This window comes from Phaseolus vulgaris, chromosome 1 (assembly GCF_000499845.2).
Source record: "Phaseolus vulgaris cultivar G19833 chromosome 1, P. vulgaris v2.0, whole genome shotgun sequence".
In the NCBI taxonomy this organism is placed as follows: domain Eukaryota; kingdom Viridiplantae; phylum Streptophyta; class Magnoliopsida; order Fabales; family Fabaceae; genus Phaseolus; species Phaseolus vulgaris.
Window position 1 is genome coordinate 46,951,884 of NC_023759.2, and position 19,937 is coordinate 46,971,820.

The 19,937-nt window shown below is 27.0% G+C and overlaps 2 protein-coding genes across 2 annotated transcripts; both read right to left on the reverse strand.

The window, feature by feature from the left end:
- Positions 1-2,308: 2,308 nt before the first annotated feature.
- Positions 2,309-11,570, reverse strand: LOC137814792 (histone-lysine N-methyltransferase EZA1-like). The gene is made up of 18 exons (XM_068617700.1): positions 11,457-11,570; positions 10,872-10,976; positions 9,694-9,962; positions 9,393-9,554; positions 8,554-8,638; positions 8,255-8,416; positions 8,104-8,151; positions 7,945-8,019; positions 7,228-7,667; positions 6,544-6,691; positions 6,092-6,297; positions 5,703-5,834; positions 4,339-4,450; positions 4,199-4,246; positions 3,992-4,120; positions 3,525-3,602; positions 3,200-3,407; positions 2,309-2,742 (listed from the first exon to the last, which is right to left on the reverse strand). Exons 1-18 carry the CDS (start codon positions 11,493-11,495, stop codon positions 2,729-2,731), a joined length of 2,460 nt encoding a protein of 819 aa, XP_068473801.1. The 5' UTR covers positions 11,496-11,570; the 3' UTR covers positions 2,309-2,728.
- Positions 11,571-16,296: 4,726 nt separating this feature from the next.
- Positions 16,297-18,559, reverse strand: LOC137816240 (DELLA protein RGL1-like). Its single transcript, XM_068619316.1, has 2 exons — positions 17,991-18,559; positions 16,297-17,620 (listed from the first exon to the last, which is right to left on the reverse strand). The coding sequence occupies exons 1-2, from the start codon at positions 18,431-18,433 to the stop codon at positions 16,396-16,398; spliced, it is 1,668 nt and encodes a 555-aa protein (XP_068475417.1). The 5' UTR covers positions 18,434-18,559; the 3' UTR covers positions 16,297-16,395.
- Between the last annotated feature and the right edge of the window lie 1,378 nt (positions 18,560-19,937).

Below are 19,937 nucleotides of genomic sequence, written 5' to 3' on the forward strand. Positions count from 1 at the left end.
ATAGATAAAGTGCGTTTAGATAGTAATTAAAATTGATTGTACAATTGTTGAGGTGTTGGTTGTTCGGTTACTCTCTTGCTCTTCAACACTTTAAGTCTCATTTCTCAATTCACTGGTACTCGGTTGGGGTTGACTTGCAAAAGGTACTCCGACAGTTAAGTCAGTACTCAGTATTCAGAGTGTATATTAAGAACGGAATCAAAGCATACCTTATTTACTCATTTGTATATGGTTTATTTATAGTGTTTGGTCATAGATCATCTATTATGATGGACTGAATCTATCATACATCAATATTAACTTATTATATTAACTTATTGTTAGGGAGGTTCCTTGATTTCTCGGGATGTTATCCCGATTTGGTGGAATTTGTCCCTGATTTTCATCAAGTTTCTGCAAATGTCTTAATTGGTATTTATTATAATTGTTTTAAATGTGTTTATCAGAATTTGATTCCAGTCGTTAATCAAAGTCGAGTGACATGGCTTGTTTGGTATTCGGTACAATATCATTTCTCAAGTGAATATTTGGTATCCTATGGGAAATATTCCGTATAAAATTTCAATTGATATCCAATGCTAATAATATATATAAAATTAGCCTAAAATTGTAAGCTACGAGGTTATTGGTGTTTCAGGCCTATCGAATTTTCTATTTGTATATTGTTATTTTTGTTAGTTCTCATTGATGCCTAAAATTTTAAGAAGGAATGTTTAATCACTGTAAAAAAGTAGAAGGAATGTGTAATTAATTTTCCTAATGTGAATCATTAAAAAGTTATTTTTTGTGTGAAATGTTTACTGCTTTTGGTGAAATGTTCAATCAATTGTTAGACTATTATAAAATAAAGAAAGACTACTATGATAATCAATATTCCTTCTTATATTTACTGCGAGACACTTAATTAAATGCACCAAATTAATATTATTAATAGGAAAATGATAGGTGGACAACTCTTGGAATTATATACAACCCTTGATGTGATAGATTTAGAAATAAATATATATAGTAAAAGTTAAATTTATAATTAAATGATATAAAAAGTATTAAAATAATAGTATTAGGAGTTGTAATGTGGTTGTATAAAAAATTGGAGTTGTCCATATATCATTGCCCTTATTAATAAGCGCAAATAAGAAAAATGAATTCAAAGTTGTATAAAAATTATACATTATCTTGTAAAAATTACAAATATTTTTTTAAAGATATGTCTTATAATAATAAGGATATTAGTAAGTAAAATAATGCAGTAAATATACGAAGAAGCAAAGTACAAACAAAAACAAAAATAGAAGTAAGGAAAACGAATAAAAGAAAGATTTATCAATAATTTTTTCTTCGTAGTTGGAAGTTTATGTTTTCTTTGCTAGATGTTTGTTTATTTTATAGAACATATGCGTTGGGTTTTTTAATGAGTTTTTAGTGCAAAATTTCAAACATTTGCTTCAGCTTTTAGTTCATGCAATCCCATTATTACTACTTGCACTCCTTTATTAATATCAAAAAGATCAAAATACCCTTTCTCCCCTTTATCGTTGCACCACTTTGTTATCACTATTTCTGTAGTTATTGTCACCATTGTGTCTTCTCGGAGTGCACCTTCTTCTTCATTGTACTCTTTGAGAATAAGGAGAGAGAGAGAAATTAAATTATTGGGTCCGATGAAAAGTTTGTGAAAAACTTGTTCTAAGAAATATCTCATACATTTCAAAAAGTTTGTTCCACAAATTTTGTTACAGAAAACTCATTTAAAAAAAAAATATAATAAAATAAATTATTTATTCCTAAAGAAATATGCGATAAATTCATTAATCATGTTAAGTAAATTAGTAAAGAATGTATCGATGGACAAATAAGTGTAAATTTCAAACAAAATTCTATCACATTTAATCAAATAATTGGAATATATACTAAATGTAGAGAAGTTTATAAGAAATATTGGTGTTAAAAGTTCAAAGGAACATAAATCATATAAATGAGAATATAATCCATATTCATATTCCTTATAAATTTAATTCTTGAATTGTTTTCAAAACTTAATTTCTTAAGAATCGTGGTTGATTTTCTACTTAGAAAACCTAATTATAAGAAACAAAGTTAGAATAAAGTATTAAAATATTAAAAACCTTAATTCTACACCTAGAAAATTATTGTTCAACAAGTTCTACTTTCAAATCTAAATTGTAAATATGTTTTCAAACATGTTTCAATTATAAATGTTTGGTTGATCACACTATAAAACAAAACTGAAAGCATCGAAGTTGAAATAACTACATCAAATATAAATTAGGTCAAAAATACACACAAGTTACATGATCCGACTCCAACTATAAATAAACTCCATAAATAAGAAGATTAGTTACTACAATCCAAGATAAAAATCCAAAAAATTCACTCAAATTGACAAAGAATTTAGACAAAAGGGGGGAAGTGAAGAGAAAGAAAGTAATTGCAATCCAAATAACACCTATATCAAAGATAATGTATGAATCAATCCTGCTACATGGGTGACAATATAACCAACTTCTAACCACTCTTGTCACCTCTTGCCACTTGAGTGAGCAAAGACTATTCTCGCTTAGATGAAAATAATTTGTTATAAAACGGTCTCCGTTTGCAGAGATCCTTGTGTCATTTAAGTAAAGTATATTCTAGCTCAAATGTATTTTTTCTTGCTCTTAGAAAACTTTACTTGAGCTATATATATTTTCACTTAAGTGATTTCTTCTTATTTCTTCCTTCCTACATAGAAAAATTAAAGCATTCATCAATCATGTAAACCACACAATTTATTATAACATTGTATATGTTATTTGATGGATTTCACAATCTAAAAGTAAGAAACTATAATGGATAATTGCTTAAAAAAACTAAGTATGAAAAAAATGATAAAGCAACAATCACTTTTTTATTCACAACTTGACTTGGAGTTAAATGATCTTGCAATCTTAAAATTATTTGAACCTACAAAATTGGTGTTATTCTTCATATGAAATAGCCAATTCCTTAATAATTCATATTAGGAAATTAAAATTATTGATAAATGTATTAATAATCACCAAACTTAGCAATAAGTAAATAGAAAGTTAAGTATGCATAAAAAATGACAAACTCGTACTTTGGTTGAAAATTTTAGATTATTTTTATGCATATTAACATTTGATATTAGTATCACAATGAAATTTCCTAGCCAAAATACCTTGAGTCCTTTTCTTATGCTGATTAACCTTTGTCTTGCATTGAGAAACAACTGATCCATGTTTCTTAGAAGCCTCATCATTAGATGGACGAGCCCATAATGGTGCACATTCTTTTTTATAGAAATAATCATATAAAATTTCTTCACCAACTTTTATGTTCTCCTTGGCATATATTCCAACTCGATGATCTCCTCTAACAAACATCACCTATGCATATGATAATATAGTCCAAAAATTATGACAATTCCATGGTTAAGTATACCATTTGGAGTTCAAATGGTAATTTGTATATCTCCCCCCCTAAAGTGAAGTATTTTGACTAACCTTTGCATAACAATTGGGTTTTGATGAGTGATTTGCAAATTTTAATTTGTCTCCATATCGACGAGCATCGATAACCCACTGTGAAAATGTTAAATATTAGGTTTAAAAAGAGATATTCATACAAACATCTTAAAAATGATGGGAAAGGTAAATTGATGAAAACTAAAAAAAGAGCAAAAAATAATAGTGGTTTTTCAAAATCAAGAGTAATAAATTAGAAACTAGTTGAATAAATATAAATTTCACACATTTATATTGTACATGTGCTTACTTTAGAACATCTAACTTTAGAATCATGAAATCAAACTAAATAGTGGATAAAATAATGTTTATATCATCTACATGTTAACTAATAACTACAAAATTTTGCATTTGAACACATTTTATCTTGTAATGCTCAAGTGCATAAAAAAAGTGCTAAAATAGGTTTAAATTAAGAGAAAATGTAGTTTATAAAAGGCACTTGCCTTATCATTAAGATCAAAAAGGAACGAATGATTTATTTGATTATATATTTTTCCACGTTTCTCTGCTTCTTTATGAGTGATTAGTTCACCTGTGTACTCTCCGAGACAAGCATCTTTTTTAATTGGATTCTGAAATACATGTCAATATTAATAAGAATTACATATTTTCAAATAGTCTAAAATACAACAAATTATATGCATCTTAACCTTTGCAAAGACTCCCCATCCAACAACATTTGACTTTGCCAAAAGAATCTGACAAATATAAGAAAATTAATGTAAGATACTTATATATTTAGAATTTTATTAATGAATAAATAGAAATAATTAAATAATTAGTTACTTACCCTCTCTTTTTTACCCAAAAGAAGATTCATATTTTCACACTGACCATATCCACCTTCAGGTAGCTCCTTCGATAGTTCTCCGGGTAGCACCCTCGATGAACTATCACTGCAACTATATAAAAAAATGTCATTTAAAACTGTGAAAGATTCAATTGTTCTCCAATCACTTGGAATTGAAATGGTTAATACAACTATAATGCTTTTAATTAATATTATTTTAACAAATAAAAATTCCCTGAAACTAAGATATTCCTCTAAATTGGCAACAACAACAAAAATTATGATATACGTATGGATTATTTTAGATGAAATTATTTAAACTTTTTTTTTTTGTTTTTAAATCTTAATTGTGTTCAATTGTAGTTAGTTTGAGGGATGACAAAACATGACGGATCCGACAGGCTGACCCGCCTAACCAACCAACTCGGCAGCCACAGGTGAGGCGAGCTAGCCCGCCAACTTGTCCTTCTTTATTTTGGCACTTTTAAAGAGGAATCTTATGGTTTTGAAATTAAAATTGGTGGTGATCAATGTTTCATATAGAACTTTTTTTATATTAATTTTTTTATACATAATTATATTCATTGAAGTATTGTTGATATTTACTTTGTTTTGTTAGACATTTAATCTTTTTTTTATCAGAATATTAAAGTTTGATTCAGTTTTTATTGTTCTTCATTACCTTTTTATTGTTCAAAAAGTGAGATCAATACCTACAACTAAGTAAATAGATCCAAAACAAAATAAATACAAAAAAAGAAAAAAAAATTAAAAAAAAGTGGCAGACCAACTCACCTTTTGACGGGATAAGTTTAATTCCAGTATGTATAACCTTGATAAGCCAGCTTATCCCGCCTAGCTTTTGCCAGCCAGTGACAGTCGGGTCAAAATGGGTCAGGTTGATCCATTTTGCCAATGTAATTAGTTGGATTAATGTTTCATATGTTTATTTTGAATTTCTAATATCATCTGCATTGATGTATATATATATATATATATATATATGGTAAACTCTAAAACATTATGGAGACTTTAAGTTTTGACTCTCGAGAGACACAAAACTTTCGAGAGCATTGATGCTTAAGGATTTTTCATCAAAGTCCTCTTTTCGAATTAATGGGCATGCATAAATAGTTGTCAAATTCTCGTAATAATTTCTACTTAATTGTCAAATTATCACATAACTATAAGTAAATACTTCTTTTACTTATCACTTTATGACTTGTACAGTATTTTTTGTCAATATTTTCAAGCAAACAATTAGACAATTATATCTTTTAACTTCTAAGAAAATAGGAAAGATAAACGAATATGAAATGATACAATTGCTTTTAAAGATACAAATAAATAAGTAATTACATTACCTAACCCAACAATTTCGACAAATATCTGGGTCACATTCACGGTTGATTGCATAGCATGGACATTGTCTAGTTCTGCATTGATTCTTAGAACAATAACATCCTCTGTACCGGTTACCGCAAAACTTCGAACACCTAAACGTATAAATAAAAAAAAGTACCACAGTTCATATTTATAATGGATTTTTCTGCCTTAAGTGAAATCATGTTTCTTTCATTTTGATTTAAAATGGCAAGGAAAACCATATTTGACAATGTATCCAAATTACCTCTGTTAGAGGCCTTAACAAGATTATTAACAAACCAATTCAAATAGACAAACACATCAACATGAGAAATATGAAATATCATACAACTATTGTGTCTACTTCAGTAAGTGAAAATTCACATACCCACAATATTTTTCACAACGAGTATCATCACGATGGCAAGTGCATTCCTTTGTGCACATTCCTTGACAGCTACAAGGAGTATACTGCGCAGTACTTCGTTTTTTCCCATCACCCTTTTTTCTCCATCTAGGTGAGAGCACAACTGATTTTCGAGAATATTTTCCCTTTTTTCTCTGCAACTGTGATCTTGATGGCGTCTCTTCCTCCTACCAAAATAACTCAAAACTAGTACATATACATCCAAGTGCCAAAAGTTCTATGTTTAGAATTATTCTTCCTTTACTTGCCTTAAAAAATCATTAAACAAGCACCCTTTTAAACAAATATTCAAAAAAATCAATCTTTTTTCTTGTTTTAGCAGAAAATTCAATCTTCCACCCCTCCGAAAAACGATCAAGACAACAGAAGAAAACATAAAAAGAGACAAGGAAATTGATGCTAGAAATTCTCACCATGCTCTCTGCATTAGTGTGATCATTGTTATTTGCAATTGAAAGTGGCATGGATCGATGGAGCATTGACTCCTCCTCAGCAAACATGTACCTAGCTACTTCCGAGCAGGTTTTCAATCCAGGAAGTAAGTTACGAGCAATAAGACAGCTGCAAAACGTGAATAGCACCACGTAAACCAAAACTTACAAAAATATCACAATTGAGAAAGTTAGCTACCAATGGATTTCAAATACAACCATTTTAAAAGTTGCTCTATCTGTATATATAACAGTTGGGAGATAATATCCTAAGAATGCATTCAAAACCTTAATAGAAAACATTGAATGCTTATTACAAGAAAAGAAACACTGGTATAGCATAATGCTTGCACAAGAAAGAAGAATATTTTACAAATCTACATGCACAGCCATAACAATAATAATAAAATTGAAGATAGTTAACTACATTAAAGAAAAAAATTGAATATACTCTCAGAACATGTACAGAAGAATTAGTTTTTCAAGTCCACTATTGTGTTCTTCCACTTCCATGATTACTCTCAACCTTGCATCTTAAGTAATGCAAGTTGAAGCTAAGTTTGATGCCACCATTTTTCCAGCAAAAAACAAATTTCTAGAAGATGAAAGGTAATAACCTAATTACTCAAGATGATCCAAGTGTTTTTTGTGTGAGAAGCTCCATACCTGTTTTTTCCAAACACTTCTACTCCCTTCAAATATAAGTCTCTTTCTAGAGGTTTCCAATCCAGGTTACTTGTTATCTCCTTAGCATGCAGTTCTGTTGAATTGGACAGTTGGATGTCTTTTTGACCTTCCACAACCTCCTTGTCTCGTTCACCATGGTTAGAACTACCAGAAACTGTTATTTTGGAAGTATATTCAACAAGACTTCTACAAGATTCATGATACATTGCGCATTTTCCTTCACTGCCAACATCCAAATTCAGTTCCTTGTTGTGATTATCAATGTTGATGACCGTATCATCTAAGATTGTCTTCAGCTTATTACAAGAATCCAGAGACTCTTTAGGAGGCAATGTTGAGTTCTCTTTTGTTGGATTAACACTTTTGGCTTTAGAGGAACCTTCAGCTGAACTTTCTAATGAAAGCCTCACATCCTTTAACTGCGACAAAATAAAATCGAGACCAATTCACAACCTTAAACGAATTGGAAAGCATTTATCATTGAAGAAATGGTGCCAATACAAGTCAACAAGTCACTCATAATATTGAGGTGTCATAATTGTGTATGGTAAAACTGTTTTGAATAAAATACCAATAGGAAAAAAGATATATTTTTGAAATAGAAACCAAGAAAAAGTTTTACATTTATATTCTTCCATAGCACTAACATGAAAATACAAATGATTAGATATCTCAGACAACGAAAAAGAAGAATACCAGAAGGGCACATTGATCACTACATGGTTGTCTGTCATCACCTTCATTTTCAGACCAAACTTGTTGCTTTTCTGTCTGTGAAGTAAATCATCAAATTGGTTTATTTGCTGGAGTTGGTAACAGATCAAATTGAAAAGAACATGAAGAGTTATTCCTTACAGGATATATTAAAGGTTGAGAAGTGCCATGCAAAGAACAATTAAAGATCTGCTCAAGAAAATTACAAGACCATAGATAGACAAAAAAGTTCATCACATTAGACACCATGCTAATGACAAGAATGTTAAAAGGATAACGTTTAAGAATTTACCAAGCATTGACGACAAAAAAGGTTATCGAAAGACCCTAAACTAGCACTCAACCCTTTCTCCAAACATATACCAAGATGAGATTCGCATCCACTACAGTGACAATCTTTAGAAAGCTTGTTTAGACTTTCCATTTCAATTTCCTTGAGTTTTTCAAACCTCTCCTGTATATTTTGATGAAAAAAACACAATACACAAAAATGGTTACTCAAAATATTCTTGGTGCAACATATTTTTACGTAATTAATTAGGATTAAGAATATCAAGCATATAATCATGTTCATAAGTTATTCCAAATTACCTGGATTTGTGAAACAGTTGTGTTAACAAACTCTTTAACGATACTCAGTACGTTTTCAGTTGATCCATATTCATGAAGTGTCTTCCTATATATTCACAAGTCAAAATTTTAACTTTAGAATAGAGAAGCTTCAAACATTTGAAAAAAAAAAAGATAAGCCATGTAAAATTAGCTCAAGTTTGATATTAAATTTAAGGTTTAAATATGTTCTTGCTCTCTGTATAATAACGGGTTTTGATAAAGGTTCCACTAAATTTTTTACTTTACTTTTTTTTTCTCTAAAATTAAAATCACTACTTTTTATCCTAGTATTTATATATGACATAAGTTACTTGTCTATATGTTGAACAACATGTCAAATGAAATGACCTTTTAAAATTATGTATGTGTTGGGCTATAATGTCAAAATATGATACCTTAAAAGACTCTATAACTTTTGTAAAATAAATATTATCTATCTATACTAAATAAATATTAAAGATTAAAAATATAATTTAAAATTTTGAAAGGATGAAAATTCAAGAATTTTTTTTATAGAAACTAAACAAACAAAGAAAATTATAGAATCAAAATAATTCTCTAGTTTTATTGTATTAAAAACATATTCAAATCTAAATTCAAACACTGCATGATGATGATGAAAGTTTCCTCTCCTTAGCATGGAAATCACTGGAAGTTCAATAAGATTTTTTCTGGCAAGAACTTAATATGTGAATTAAAGATGTATTTGGCTGACAATAAAAATTGCTATCAGAAATTCTAACTTAGTTGTAATTTATTTTTAATTTATAAACAAACAAAAAACTTCTACAAGCAACTACAATTCCATTTTAATTTACCACAGAATTTGGTCTTCAGCCTCAGTGAAGTCATGTTTAACATCTTCAAGATTTACCGTCTCTTCCTCACTGTCACTGCATATAACCATTTCACCTTTATTGATATCACAGTAAATTTGTTGCTTACCAATAACTGATTGATCTTCAGCCATTTTCTCATTTCTGTTTAACATGAAAGATTTAAAAAAAGTCAGAAAATAAATAATTGACATATATAGAAGTTTATATTTGAAGCATGAAGTTTTGACTTGAGTGAATTTTGCATTGTGCATTATTTTTTGAAAATTGAAGTGAAACGCACCTAGGCACATAAACCCAAGATGTATACGAGGGTAGTTTTTCCACGTATGGAATCTCAATGCTTTTTGCCATTGGAAAGTCCTCGTTGCTGATTTCATCGTTATCTGCAATACTCTTCGGGGGACTAATGTGCTTATAGAATGGACTTCGAATTCTTGAAGATAGAATATTGGTATTCTCCTCACTACCCAAACACCCCCTCTCTGATATTACTGATTTAACCTCTGCAAACAAAGGCTCAATATTCTTCCAATGTCTTCTAACTTTTTCCTATCCAAACACAAGTGAGATTAACCACAGGCTAGCAAAAAATGTTTGCAAATGAAGAAAATAAATTGAAATAAGGAATTATATAAAATTGGCAACCAAAACACTAATTGATTAAAAGAAAAAGTTGCAGTAAGGTGTGGGGAAAAAATAAAAAATCTTTCAACTTCAGTCTATAATTATTTAAATCTATATTAATCTCAAATTCATATTTTTGTATTTTTAGTCTAATAATTTTAATAGATAAAAATTGAATTATCTTTTAAATTTTAAAAATAAAAAAAGTTAATATAAATCAGTTGAAGTTATAAAAAATTAAGTTGAGTCAGATCAAGTTTAGTTTGATTGAAATTATTAGTTCAAGTCAAAGTATATAAAATCAAATCCAAGTCAAACTAAATTTGATATGACCAATAGATCGAACTCATATTGAGTCTTTTTTTTATTATCAGTCATAAAAAATCAATAAATAGGGATGGTTCAATCCTTATACAAAGATTTCTTTGTTTTCATCTTACCAAAAAGCACTTACCATACTGACAAAGTCACAAACCCAAAATACATAAAAGACACAAGAGACCAATCTTATACAAGCTAAGGTTGAGTCTCAACAAATCAAATTCAAAATGGAGACTTTAAATATAATTTTAAAAAATTATATAAACTCAATATAATCTAATTTAAATTAAAATGAATAAATTCAATTTTATCCAATTAAATTGTATTTAGAATTTAGATCTAATATATTTTATTGGATTTATATTGAATTTCAAAAATTCATTTCATCCATATCAACCCTTATAAGAAAGAATATAATCACAAAGTCTAAAATTCCATTTAAATATCTTAATTTAAACGTTTTCTCTTTCTCTCTAGGAATATCAAGAACTGACATAATAAACAAGATCTTACTTTAGCTGATTTCCCTTGCTTTGCATGGATTTCATTTGCTGATTGTTTTATCCTGGTCTTCAAGATTCTTCTTGTAGCATATTTTGTTGTCTCTCGAAGTTGTTTCTATCAATGTTATAAAACAATTAAAGCTTACACATACTGCTATTAAGATAAAAATAAAGAAAAAGCAAAAGCAAAAACTTCATATCTTTTACAAAAAAATAGTAAAATTTGTCCATTCAAGATCACGGTTGCTTGTGTAAAAAAGAGAAACAAAAATTGAAGTTTACTCCTTATGCATTAAAACCAAGGAATGAGTCCTTGATAAAATGAATTATCAATAGCCAAACACACGGATAAAAATGAAAAAAAAACCCTTGAATGTCATTTATATTTTTACATAGAAAGAGAAACATATACTTGTTTAATTTCTTCCTTTATTATCCGATATCAGATACAAAATAAGATTATACTGTATAAATTAATTTTGATTCGTCATATAAATCCGATCCAATAAAGTGAAATAAAAAAAATAGAATAACATTTAGATGAAAGAAAAACAAGAAAGGGGAAAAACACAAAAGTGATGAATGAAAAACATACATCATGATTTGAAGGCGACTTAGTTGTTTTCTTCACCATAGATATTCGTTCGCAAAGATTGGTCGAGAGAAAAAGAGATAGATAATTTCGATTCGTCTCTTCACTTTTTCTCTCACATATAAAATATGATGTAGCCGCTTACTTCATATTTATATTTAAGGATGAAATTTTTCTCTCACATATAAAATATGATGTAGCCGCTTACTCCCTATTTATATTTAAGGACGAGATAAAGATATTTAAAAAAAATCAAAAATAAAAAAGAATAAACAAAAAATAAAATATATAATTTTGTTTTCAAGAATACAAATAAATGAGATAAAAATTAAAATTGTGATACATTGACAACTCACTTTTTTTTCAACACACCCACCGAAGAATCTTAATACTATTATTTTAATATTTTGTACATAATTTACTTACAATTATCTTTTATTATATATATATATATATATTTATATATATATATATATTTTAAATTGTTACCTCAAGAATTATTACAACTCCCTTATCTAAGTATAATTTTTCTACAAATTACGTGTATAATGGATTATGAGTAATATAATAATAGATTATTATATTGATATTTTATCATAGTTAAATAAATATTTAAAATAATAAGTGAAGTAAAATTATTTAGTTTAAATTTTAATAATTTACTCTTATATATTATTATTTTAAAAGATAACTTTTTATTTATTAAATTTTATAATATTTTTTATTTTAATATATAATTTTTTTATTTTATTTTAAAAAAATATTATTTACATCAAATTATTTTTAGAAATATTAATATAAAAAAATATTTTATTATATAGATCAAATCAACTACAATCTTCTATTATTATTATTTTTAATTTTCCATTCTCTTCCTCTTAATTCAAACAACTATAATTTCTATTAATTGTTTTTCTTTCTTTTCTCAGTTTCTCCTTCACCCTAACAGCCATTGTAGATAGACTTTAATGGAAGAATTGATAAAGCTAATAAATTGAACTAAAGATATTATCATAACATTCTAAAATCTGAGTTAGCATTTTATCAATACTGCTTAATTTAAGGTGCCGTTTCATATGGGATTTAATGTTCCTTTTCTTTTACTAATTGCTTGCGTGTTGGGACCACCAATCTCAACGGTAATATTTCTTACCAATTAAGATTAATTTGTAAATAATAGACATATAAATTTTATTTAGTTAGATAATTAAAAAAATATCTATAGTAAACACATTATTAATTAACTTCGTTAAAAAATATTATTAATAAAAAGTAAATTTATAATATTTTTAAAAATTGAAAAATGTGTCTTTTTTAAACTTATTAAGTCCTTAATATTTTTCTCCAAATAATACGAATTTTAGTAAATAAAAATTAATAAATTTAATTTATTAAAATATGAAAGGTATTTATTATTTTATTATTAAATATTTAATATTTTAAAAAATCTAGCAGTTAAATGAATATTAAAAGAATATTTTATTCTTTTTAGCATCTGCAAGTGTAATTTTGATGTAATGTAAAGTAATATTTACATCATAACTGCAAACAAAAATCATGAAAAGTATGATTAGTGTGCTATTTATTAAAAAAATTAAAAAAAAATCTTATATACCTATATATAAAAGGATTCTTCACTATAACTGATTTTTTTTTACATACTTTTTTCTGATTCTACCATTATTTAATATATCTCATTTATTGATACAATGAAGTATTTTGTCATTTCATTTAAATTACTTAAAATATATATATATATATATATATATATATATATATTTTAAATTAATATTAATGTACAACTTTTATATGACTCTTCACTCTTCTCTTCGTTTCTTATTTTAAGGCAACAACATAAAGAAAGAGAGAGAGGATACAGATTTCCACACCAAATCTCATATAAAATAAAATAACTTTCATTTTCAATCACCCTCTGTACTCTATTTTTTGTTTTTTAAATTTTGACTCATCCAAAATTATTATTTATATATGTATGTTACATTTCTATCATCATAAAAATTAAGTAAAATAGAAAAATGTGATACTAAAATGTGTTTTCACTCATATATATATATATATAATATGTTTATGAAATAAAAGTGTAGATCTTTTATATTTTAAAAAATAAATATAGTTCACAACGACAATGTGGATTATAGTTAAGTTAAAAAACCCAAAACCTTTTAAAAAAACTAATAACACGAGATAACTCACAAGAATTTCTTTTATTATAGTTTTTTTTAATAATTTTGATAATAATATTTTCTTATATTTCTTTGTTTAAGAAAATTTTATTTAACTTATTTAAAATTTATTAAAGTTATTTAAAATTATTTATGAAACACAACGAAATATATGAAATATTAAAATAATATTATTATTGTAACATTTACATGTAATTTTTTTAAAAAATTACTTATGCAAACTGGTCCACAAACATGTGAGCCAGTTATTATGTAAAACAATCCAATAAAATTAACTCACAATTTTTATGAAAAAAACAACTAAAATAGAACGCGTCAATTCACTTATTCATCCCTAATATTTTATGAATAAATCACCACCAGGTAAACATTTTTTGTTTTCATCCGTAAATTTATTTATTTTGCAATAAATATATTAAAAACAATTTTTTAGTTGGTTGACAGTTTGAAGAATTTTGCACCAATGGGCGACAATATATTTATTAAATTTATTTATTGAAATATGTATAAAGATTAATTTAATATTTATAATAATTCTTTATTATATATTGACATATATTAGTTTTTAAAAGAGAAAAAATATAAATGATTGAAAATAATTTATAATAATGATAATAATTAGAAATTAATAAACTAAAAGTTAAAATTTTTTAAGCGTAAATAAATAAATATGACTTATTCCAGTAAATTTGTAACTTGACTATTTCTAAAAGATAATAATTTCTAATAATATTATATTAAAAAATAATTTGGAGTTAATAATTTGATATTTAATAATTTTTTGATAGTGTCACTCCATTAAATCTTTCTAAGAAAAGTTGAAATCATCACTTTTGAATTATCTAAAAAAAACTTGGAATTACATTGAACTTTTCTAAAAAATAAATAATTTAAATTTTAAAAAAATAGAATAACATTATTTTTTTATAAATCTGAAATATAATTAATTTTTAACTCTTAATATAACAACTAAAAGAATATCACTATAATAAGATATTTTATGTATTATATGTATCAAATTTATGATATAATACGTTTCATACACATAATATTTAATGTCACTGTTGCTGAGAAAAAAAATAATAAAATAAAATTTAATGTCACTGTTAAATTAAATTTTATATTGATTGTATTAAATTATATAATTAATAATATTATATGAAGTAATAAAAACTTATTTGATTGCATTAAATGATATAATTAATAATATTATATGAAGTAATAAAAGCTTCTTTGATTGTATTAAATGATATAATTAATAATTTTATATGAAGTAATAAAAGCTTCTTTACACACACACATATATATAAATTATAAATATAAACTCACTTATTTCTTAGTAAAAATATTTTAACAAAATTTTAATTTTGAATATCTTAGTATACATATGTAACCAGTGCTCTTCTACACTACTTCAAAAACAAACACGAAAGCTACAAAAATGCGTAAAACATCAAATCTAATCTCTAAAAATTAAAAGAATAAATTATAGATCTTCTTCTAATATTAATATTACACTCTCAAGCTCATCAACCTTTTTAGTGTATTTTACAATAACAAAATATTGTTAGTGTTTCCATATGTCCTTTATTTTAATATTTAATACATTGAGACAAAAAAAGATTTACATTTTTTTTGGATAGATTAAAATAAAATAATATTTATAAATTATTTTTTTTACTTTAAGTGATGTCATACTTTATGAGGTCCCAAAATAAAATTTATATAGAAATTTACCTACTTATTTATAAACATTTAATATATTTATATATCTATTTGATTTAATAAATAAAATAGGTAATAATATTAATAAAATAATATATTAAGTACATGTAATAATATATTGAACTTAGTCTTCTCTCTAAAGTTTATACATGATTTTTCTAAGGTTAAAAGAGACTAAATTTACTTTTCTTTTCTTTTTGCAATTATTCGGTGGAAATCCATCTAGTCTCTTTTAAAAAAAGTGATATTTTCACATTCAAACTACAAAGTGCATTTAAGGACAATATAGTTATTAGAAAAAATAAAATTTTGTAATGATAAAAAACAGAGCAAGATAATAGATGTCCACTTTTAAAAAGAAACATGGATAATTTATAATTTCTGAATTTAGTTTAATTCACTAGACTAAAATTTAATTTTCACTGAAATTGGTTTATTGTATTTTTATCAAATAAATATTGTTAATAGTTTAATTGAGTTCTCTTTTAAATTCAGTCCCTAAAAACATTGAAATGGAGAGCATGTTTTTGAAATTTATTTAATGATTTTGTTTTCAATAATAATTGAGAAGAAGATGACTAATGACTAAATTACACTTATATTTTACCTCTCAAATCATTATCTCAATAGAAGTCTTTTTCAAAATAAGATTTAATTAGGCTAAATCATGGTTTACAAAATGTAACCTAAATGAGTTAAATTCGGTTAAGATTGCAAATAAAAAACAGATTAAATCGATAATTAGATAAACTAATTTAATTGAGGAAAACTTCATCGTAAAATTTGGTTAATAACATAAAACAAATATTCTAACAAAGTTATTAAGAAAAGTTTGTGAATTTTAAACCTAATATAAAAGTGTATAAAAAGTTAAACTTAATTCAACCTATATAAAAAAAGTATATACAAGAAACTTTTAAAATATGTGTAATTGATTTGGAATTTCCAACAAAAATAAATAAGAAACTTGACATTCTGATTCCCAAATGAATGAGTATATCTCAATCATTTTGTCAAAGAAATCTCCAAGCTGAGATTGAATGAAGTGGGGTCCCTTTCCATCCAACTAAAAGACACTTGCCATTTTTGTCTACAGTGCAGAATTTCCCAAAGGCAAACTCTTTGTTAACCAAGTGAGCTTGGTAAAGAGATGACTCACTGAACCCTATTTCCACCATTCGGTACCTTGCAAAGAACCTTCTCCAAACATCTATCTTCACATTTCTAACTTTTCTTTCTCTCCCTTCCATTGCAACAATGTCCCGTATCCCCTCAGATAATACTGCTTCTATTTTCATTCTGCACTCATTCTCATGATTCATGCAGCTTCCAAGGCAATCAAAAAATGCCGAGTAGAAGAACAACGCTTCAATGAAGCGGTTCACAAAGAAGGGTGAGTTATGGTTTGCTTCAACTTCAAGGACTATCATTATAACCGGTTTGATATTCCATATAACCCTCATCAAGTTTTCCATACAATCTGGCCTTGATACCATGCCCCTCAGAAAATATGGAGAGTAGACAGCCACAACTTCATCCTCTCCAATTTCAAAATCATCTTTCCTTATCTCTGCAAAGTCTGTCACAAAAACAGCATTATATGAAAAGGGTAAGTTCAAGGATTCAGCAAACCTAGCTAACCTTTTTCCAGTCTCTTCTATCATGGCTTTGTATGAACTCAGTGCAAGTGCAGTTATCTTGAAAAGTTGCACTTTGTAATCCTGGCGTTCAGTCAGTGCTTGCATCAAAACTGTATCGTGCACCCCACTTACACTTTCAAGATCAATAAGATGAATTTTGGTCTCAGATGCAACATGTTCCACTATAGCTTGTATTCCAGTGAATTGCATGACTTGATTGAAAGGAATATTTTTATGGCATGTTAGGGCAACTTTGGTGTCAAGCTTTTGAATTAACTCCACTTCTTCATTTTTCTCTGATCCCTTAGCTGTCATCCTTCCCAGTCCTCTGTCGATTCTCTCTCGAAGTGCTTGAGCGAAGTGAAAGATGACTCTCTGAACAGGGCTTGCATTGGCTGATGAATTCAGTTGACAGTGGAGAAGTAACTTGCTTGCACGTTCAAATTGTTGGCAACCTACCCTCTCAGCTGCACCAAGGAGAAACTGAACAAGTTCTACCTCTCTATTTTCTTCCTCAGACAAACCACCAAAATCCAAACCGTATGGATGCATAGGGATGCAAAAACTATCATTCCAATGTGCAGAATATTGAACATATCTGAGAGAATGCATGCCAAAGCCCAAGATCATAAGAGAGATAAATCATAAAACACAAATCTTATTAGTAAAGAGAATATATTGATTTTATTTAACAAAAGTACTTTTTAAAATAATTTAGTTACAAAATGTTTTTAGAAATTTTATTAACCTATCTTTTTTCCAACAATCAAGAACTAGATATATTAATAAGAATGACATAAGGAATGTCAAAACCCTCAACACCAACTCACATACAAAATTTATGGTTATGTTATGTTAACAGCAATCTAACCATAGCTAGTTGTTTTCTGTAATGTATCAACTAATCATAACTAACAATCCAATTAAAATCTGTTAATGAATTGAAATAATATATGTAACAATAATACCTTGCTCCAGCCACTCTCATTATTTCTTCAGTTGATATCTGGTGAGGATCCAAAGAAGGTTTCGTTATATTTTGCTCGCTTAGTCTCTTAAATCTGCTTCCGTAGTTTCTCAGCAACTCTAAGGATGCTAATAATGGTGGCACCTGCTTATTGTGTTCAGCTGATTCTACGTCATGTTTCGCTGGCTCTGTAGTTTCATTGAATTCTTGCATATCATGGCCACAGTTAAACTCTTCTAACAACTCATCAACTTCGGGTTCTTGTAGCTGTTTCTGATCTTCATCCTTCAACAATTTGGTTCCATTTTCATCCTCAATAGGTCCCAGCAATTTCATTCCAGAGAAACTCTCTTGCCCTTTGAACACATCCTCTTGTGCAGAGCCATAACCCACAAGGATTTCTTTTAAATTTAGAGCTGTGGATGAAAATTGGTCAATTTCCATGTTGGATTATACAGCGTAATTAATCAAGAAAGTGTGTTCGTCTAGATAAACATAGGGGAGAGGGTATGAATTACCATGATTCAAGGTGGAAAAGGAATATTTGAACTGATTGAAGAAACTTGTCATCACGAAACTTATGAAAGTGATAGGAACATGTAACTCCGATGGTGATGTCCTCGATGTTCTCATTGCAGTCGTCAGCCAGCAATTAAAAAAAAACATCAACCGAAAACTTTGCCATATAACAATGAAAAATTGTATTTAATTATCAAAAGTTTTCTTTGTGGAAGCAATGGTATGGGTCCGAAGAAGCCACGAAACACATGGAGTAATATTATATCTGAAGTTTTCATAAGAAGTTCAGCCAGATTGATTAGACGGTCCAAGAAAATGAAGAAGGGATTGAATAAAAAATGTTGGATTTAGGATTTTTCCAATAAAACAAGGGAATCCAACAATAGTGCAACTCCAAACTCACTTCATCTCTGCATTTTTTTTAGTTTATGAGCAAATAAGTATGAGGAATATGCTATGAAAATTAATGATTGATTTTGTTTTTGGTGAAATGAAATATATGCTTGAGTTTTTTTTTATCAATAATTTATTTAGATTATAAACATCTCCTATAAAATATTTAAAAAAGTTATAAAAAATATGTAAGTAAAATGTGCTATCATGCAACAAATATGTTTAAATTACATTTTATTTAAAATTTTATGAGAATTGCTAAATCCATACTATCAGCATCACATTAAAATTGGAATTAAGATAATAAAATTATATAATTAAAATAATAATTAATTTTGTATTTTATTCCCTCTAAAACGTTTCCAAATATACTTAACAATGTCCATTTAAAGTTGTGATGATTCTTAGCATGAAATTTAGTAATCGATTCTTATTGATAACTTTTTATTGAATTTAATCAATGATCGAGATTGAATTGATTTACATTTAGCTGGGATCTGGGATGAAAATAAATAAAACGAGGAAGTTGAGATGAATTAAGCAATTGGATAAGAATGAACTTTGAATGAAAGAAGTTTGTGAAGAATAATTAGCAGACTTATATTAATTTTTACTAACTCATAAAATTTAAATATTTTTAGTTTAATTTATTTTTTAAAATATTTTATTATTTTATTTTATTCTTTTGTTAAGAGAATGATAATTAGAAGAGATCATAGATAAAAAAAAATTAATCAGTAGATTAAAATGACAAGACAAAAGTATTATCACTTCATCTATTAATAATCACTACAAAAAAATCATGAGATAAAAATCAATTTTAGAGACAAAAAGTAATTAGTTAGTATAGTTAAAACTTTGGTAACTAACTAGATACCAATTTAAAAACTATTTAAAGTGAAAATTATATTGAAAAGAAGAAAAAACAAGTATATTTGTAATATCTTTAATGTAATATCTTTAAGGATTCAAATATGTTTTTATGAATCTTATCGATTTCTAATGCTAATTTTTTAGTTTTAATAGGGACTTTAGT

Bases quoted from the DNA above. Each gene is read 5' to 3' on its own strand.
- LOC137814792 (XM_068617700.1), bottom strand. From the start codon at position 11,495: ATGGTGAAGAAAACAACTAAGTCGCCTTCAAATCATGAT. The intron at 8,417-8,553 runs GTAATTTGGAAT...CAAAATATACAG, and splicing joins CAACTGTTTCACAAATCCAG to GAGAGGTTTGAAAAACTCAA. The intron at 7,668-7,944 runs GTATTCTTCTTT...ATTTTGTCGCAG, and splicing joins GTGATCAATGTGCCCTTCTG to TTAAAGGATGTGAGGCTTTC.
- LOC137816240 (XM_068619316.1), bottom strand. From the start codon at position 18,433: ATGGAAATTGACCAATTTTCATCCACAGCTCTAAATTTAAAAGAAATC. The intron at 17,621-17,990 runs GTATTATTGTTA...GCATTCTCTCAG, and splicing joins ATGAGAGTGGCTGGAGCAAG to ATATGTTCAATATTCTGCAC.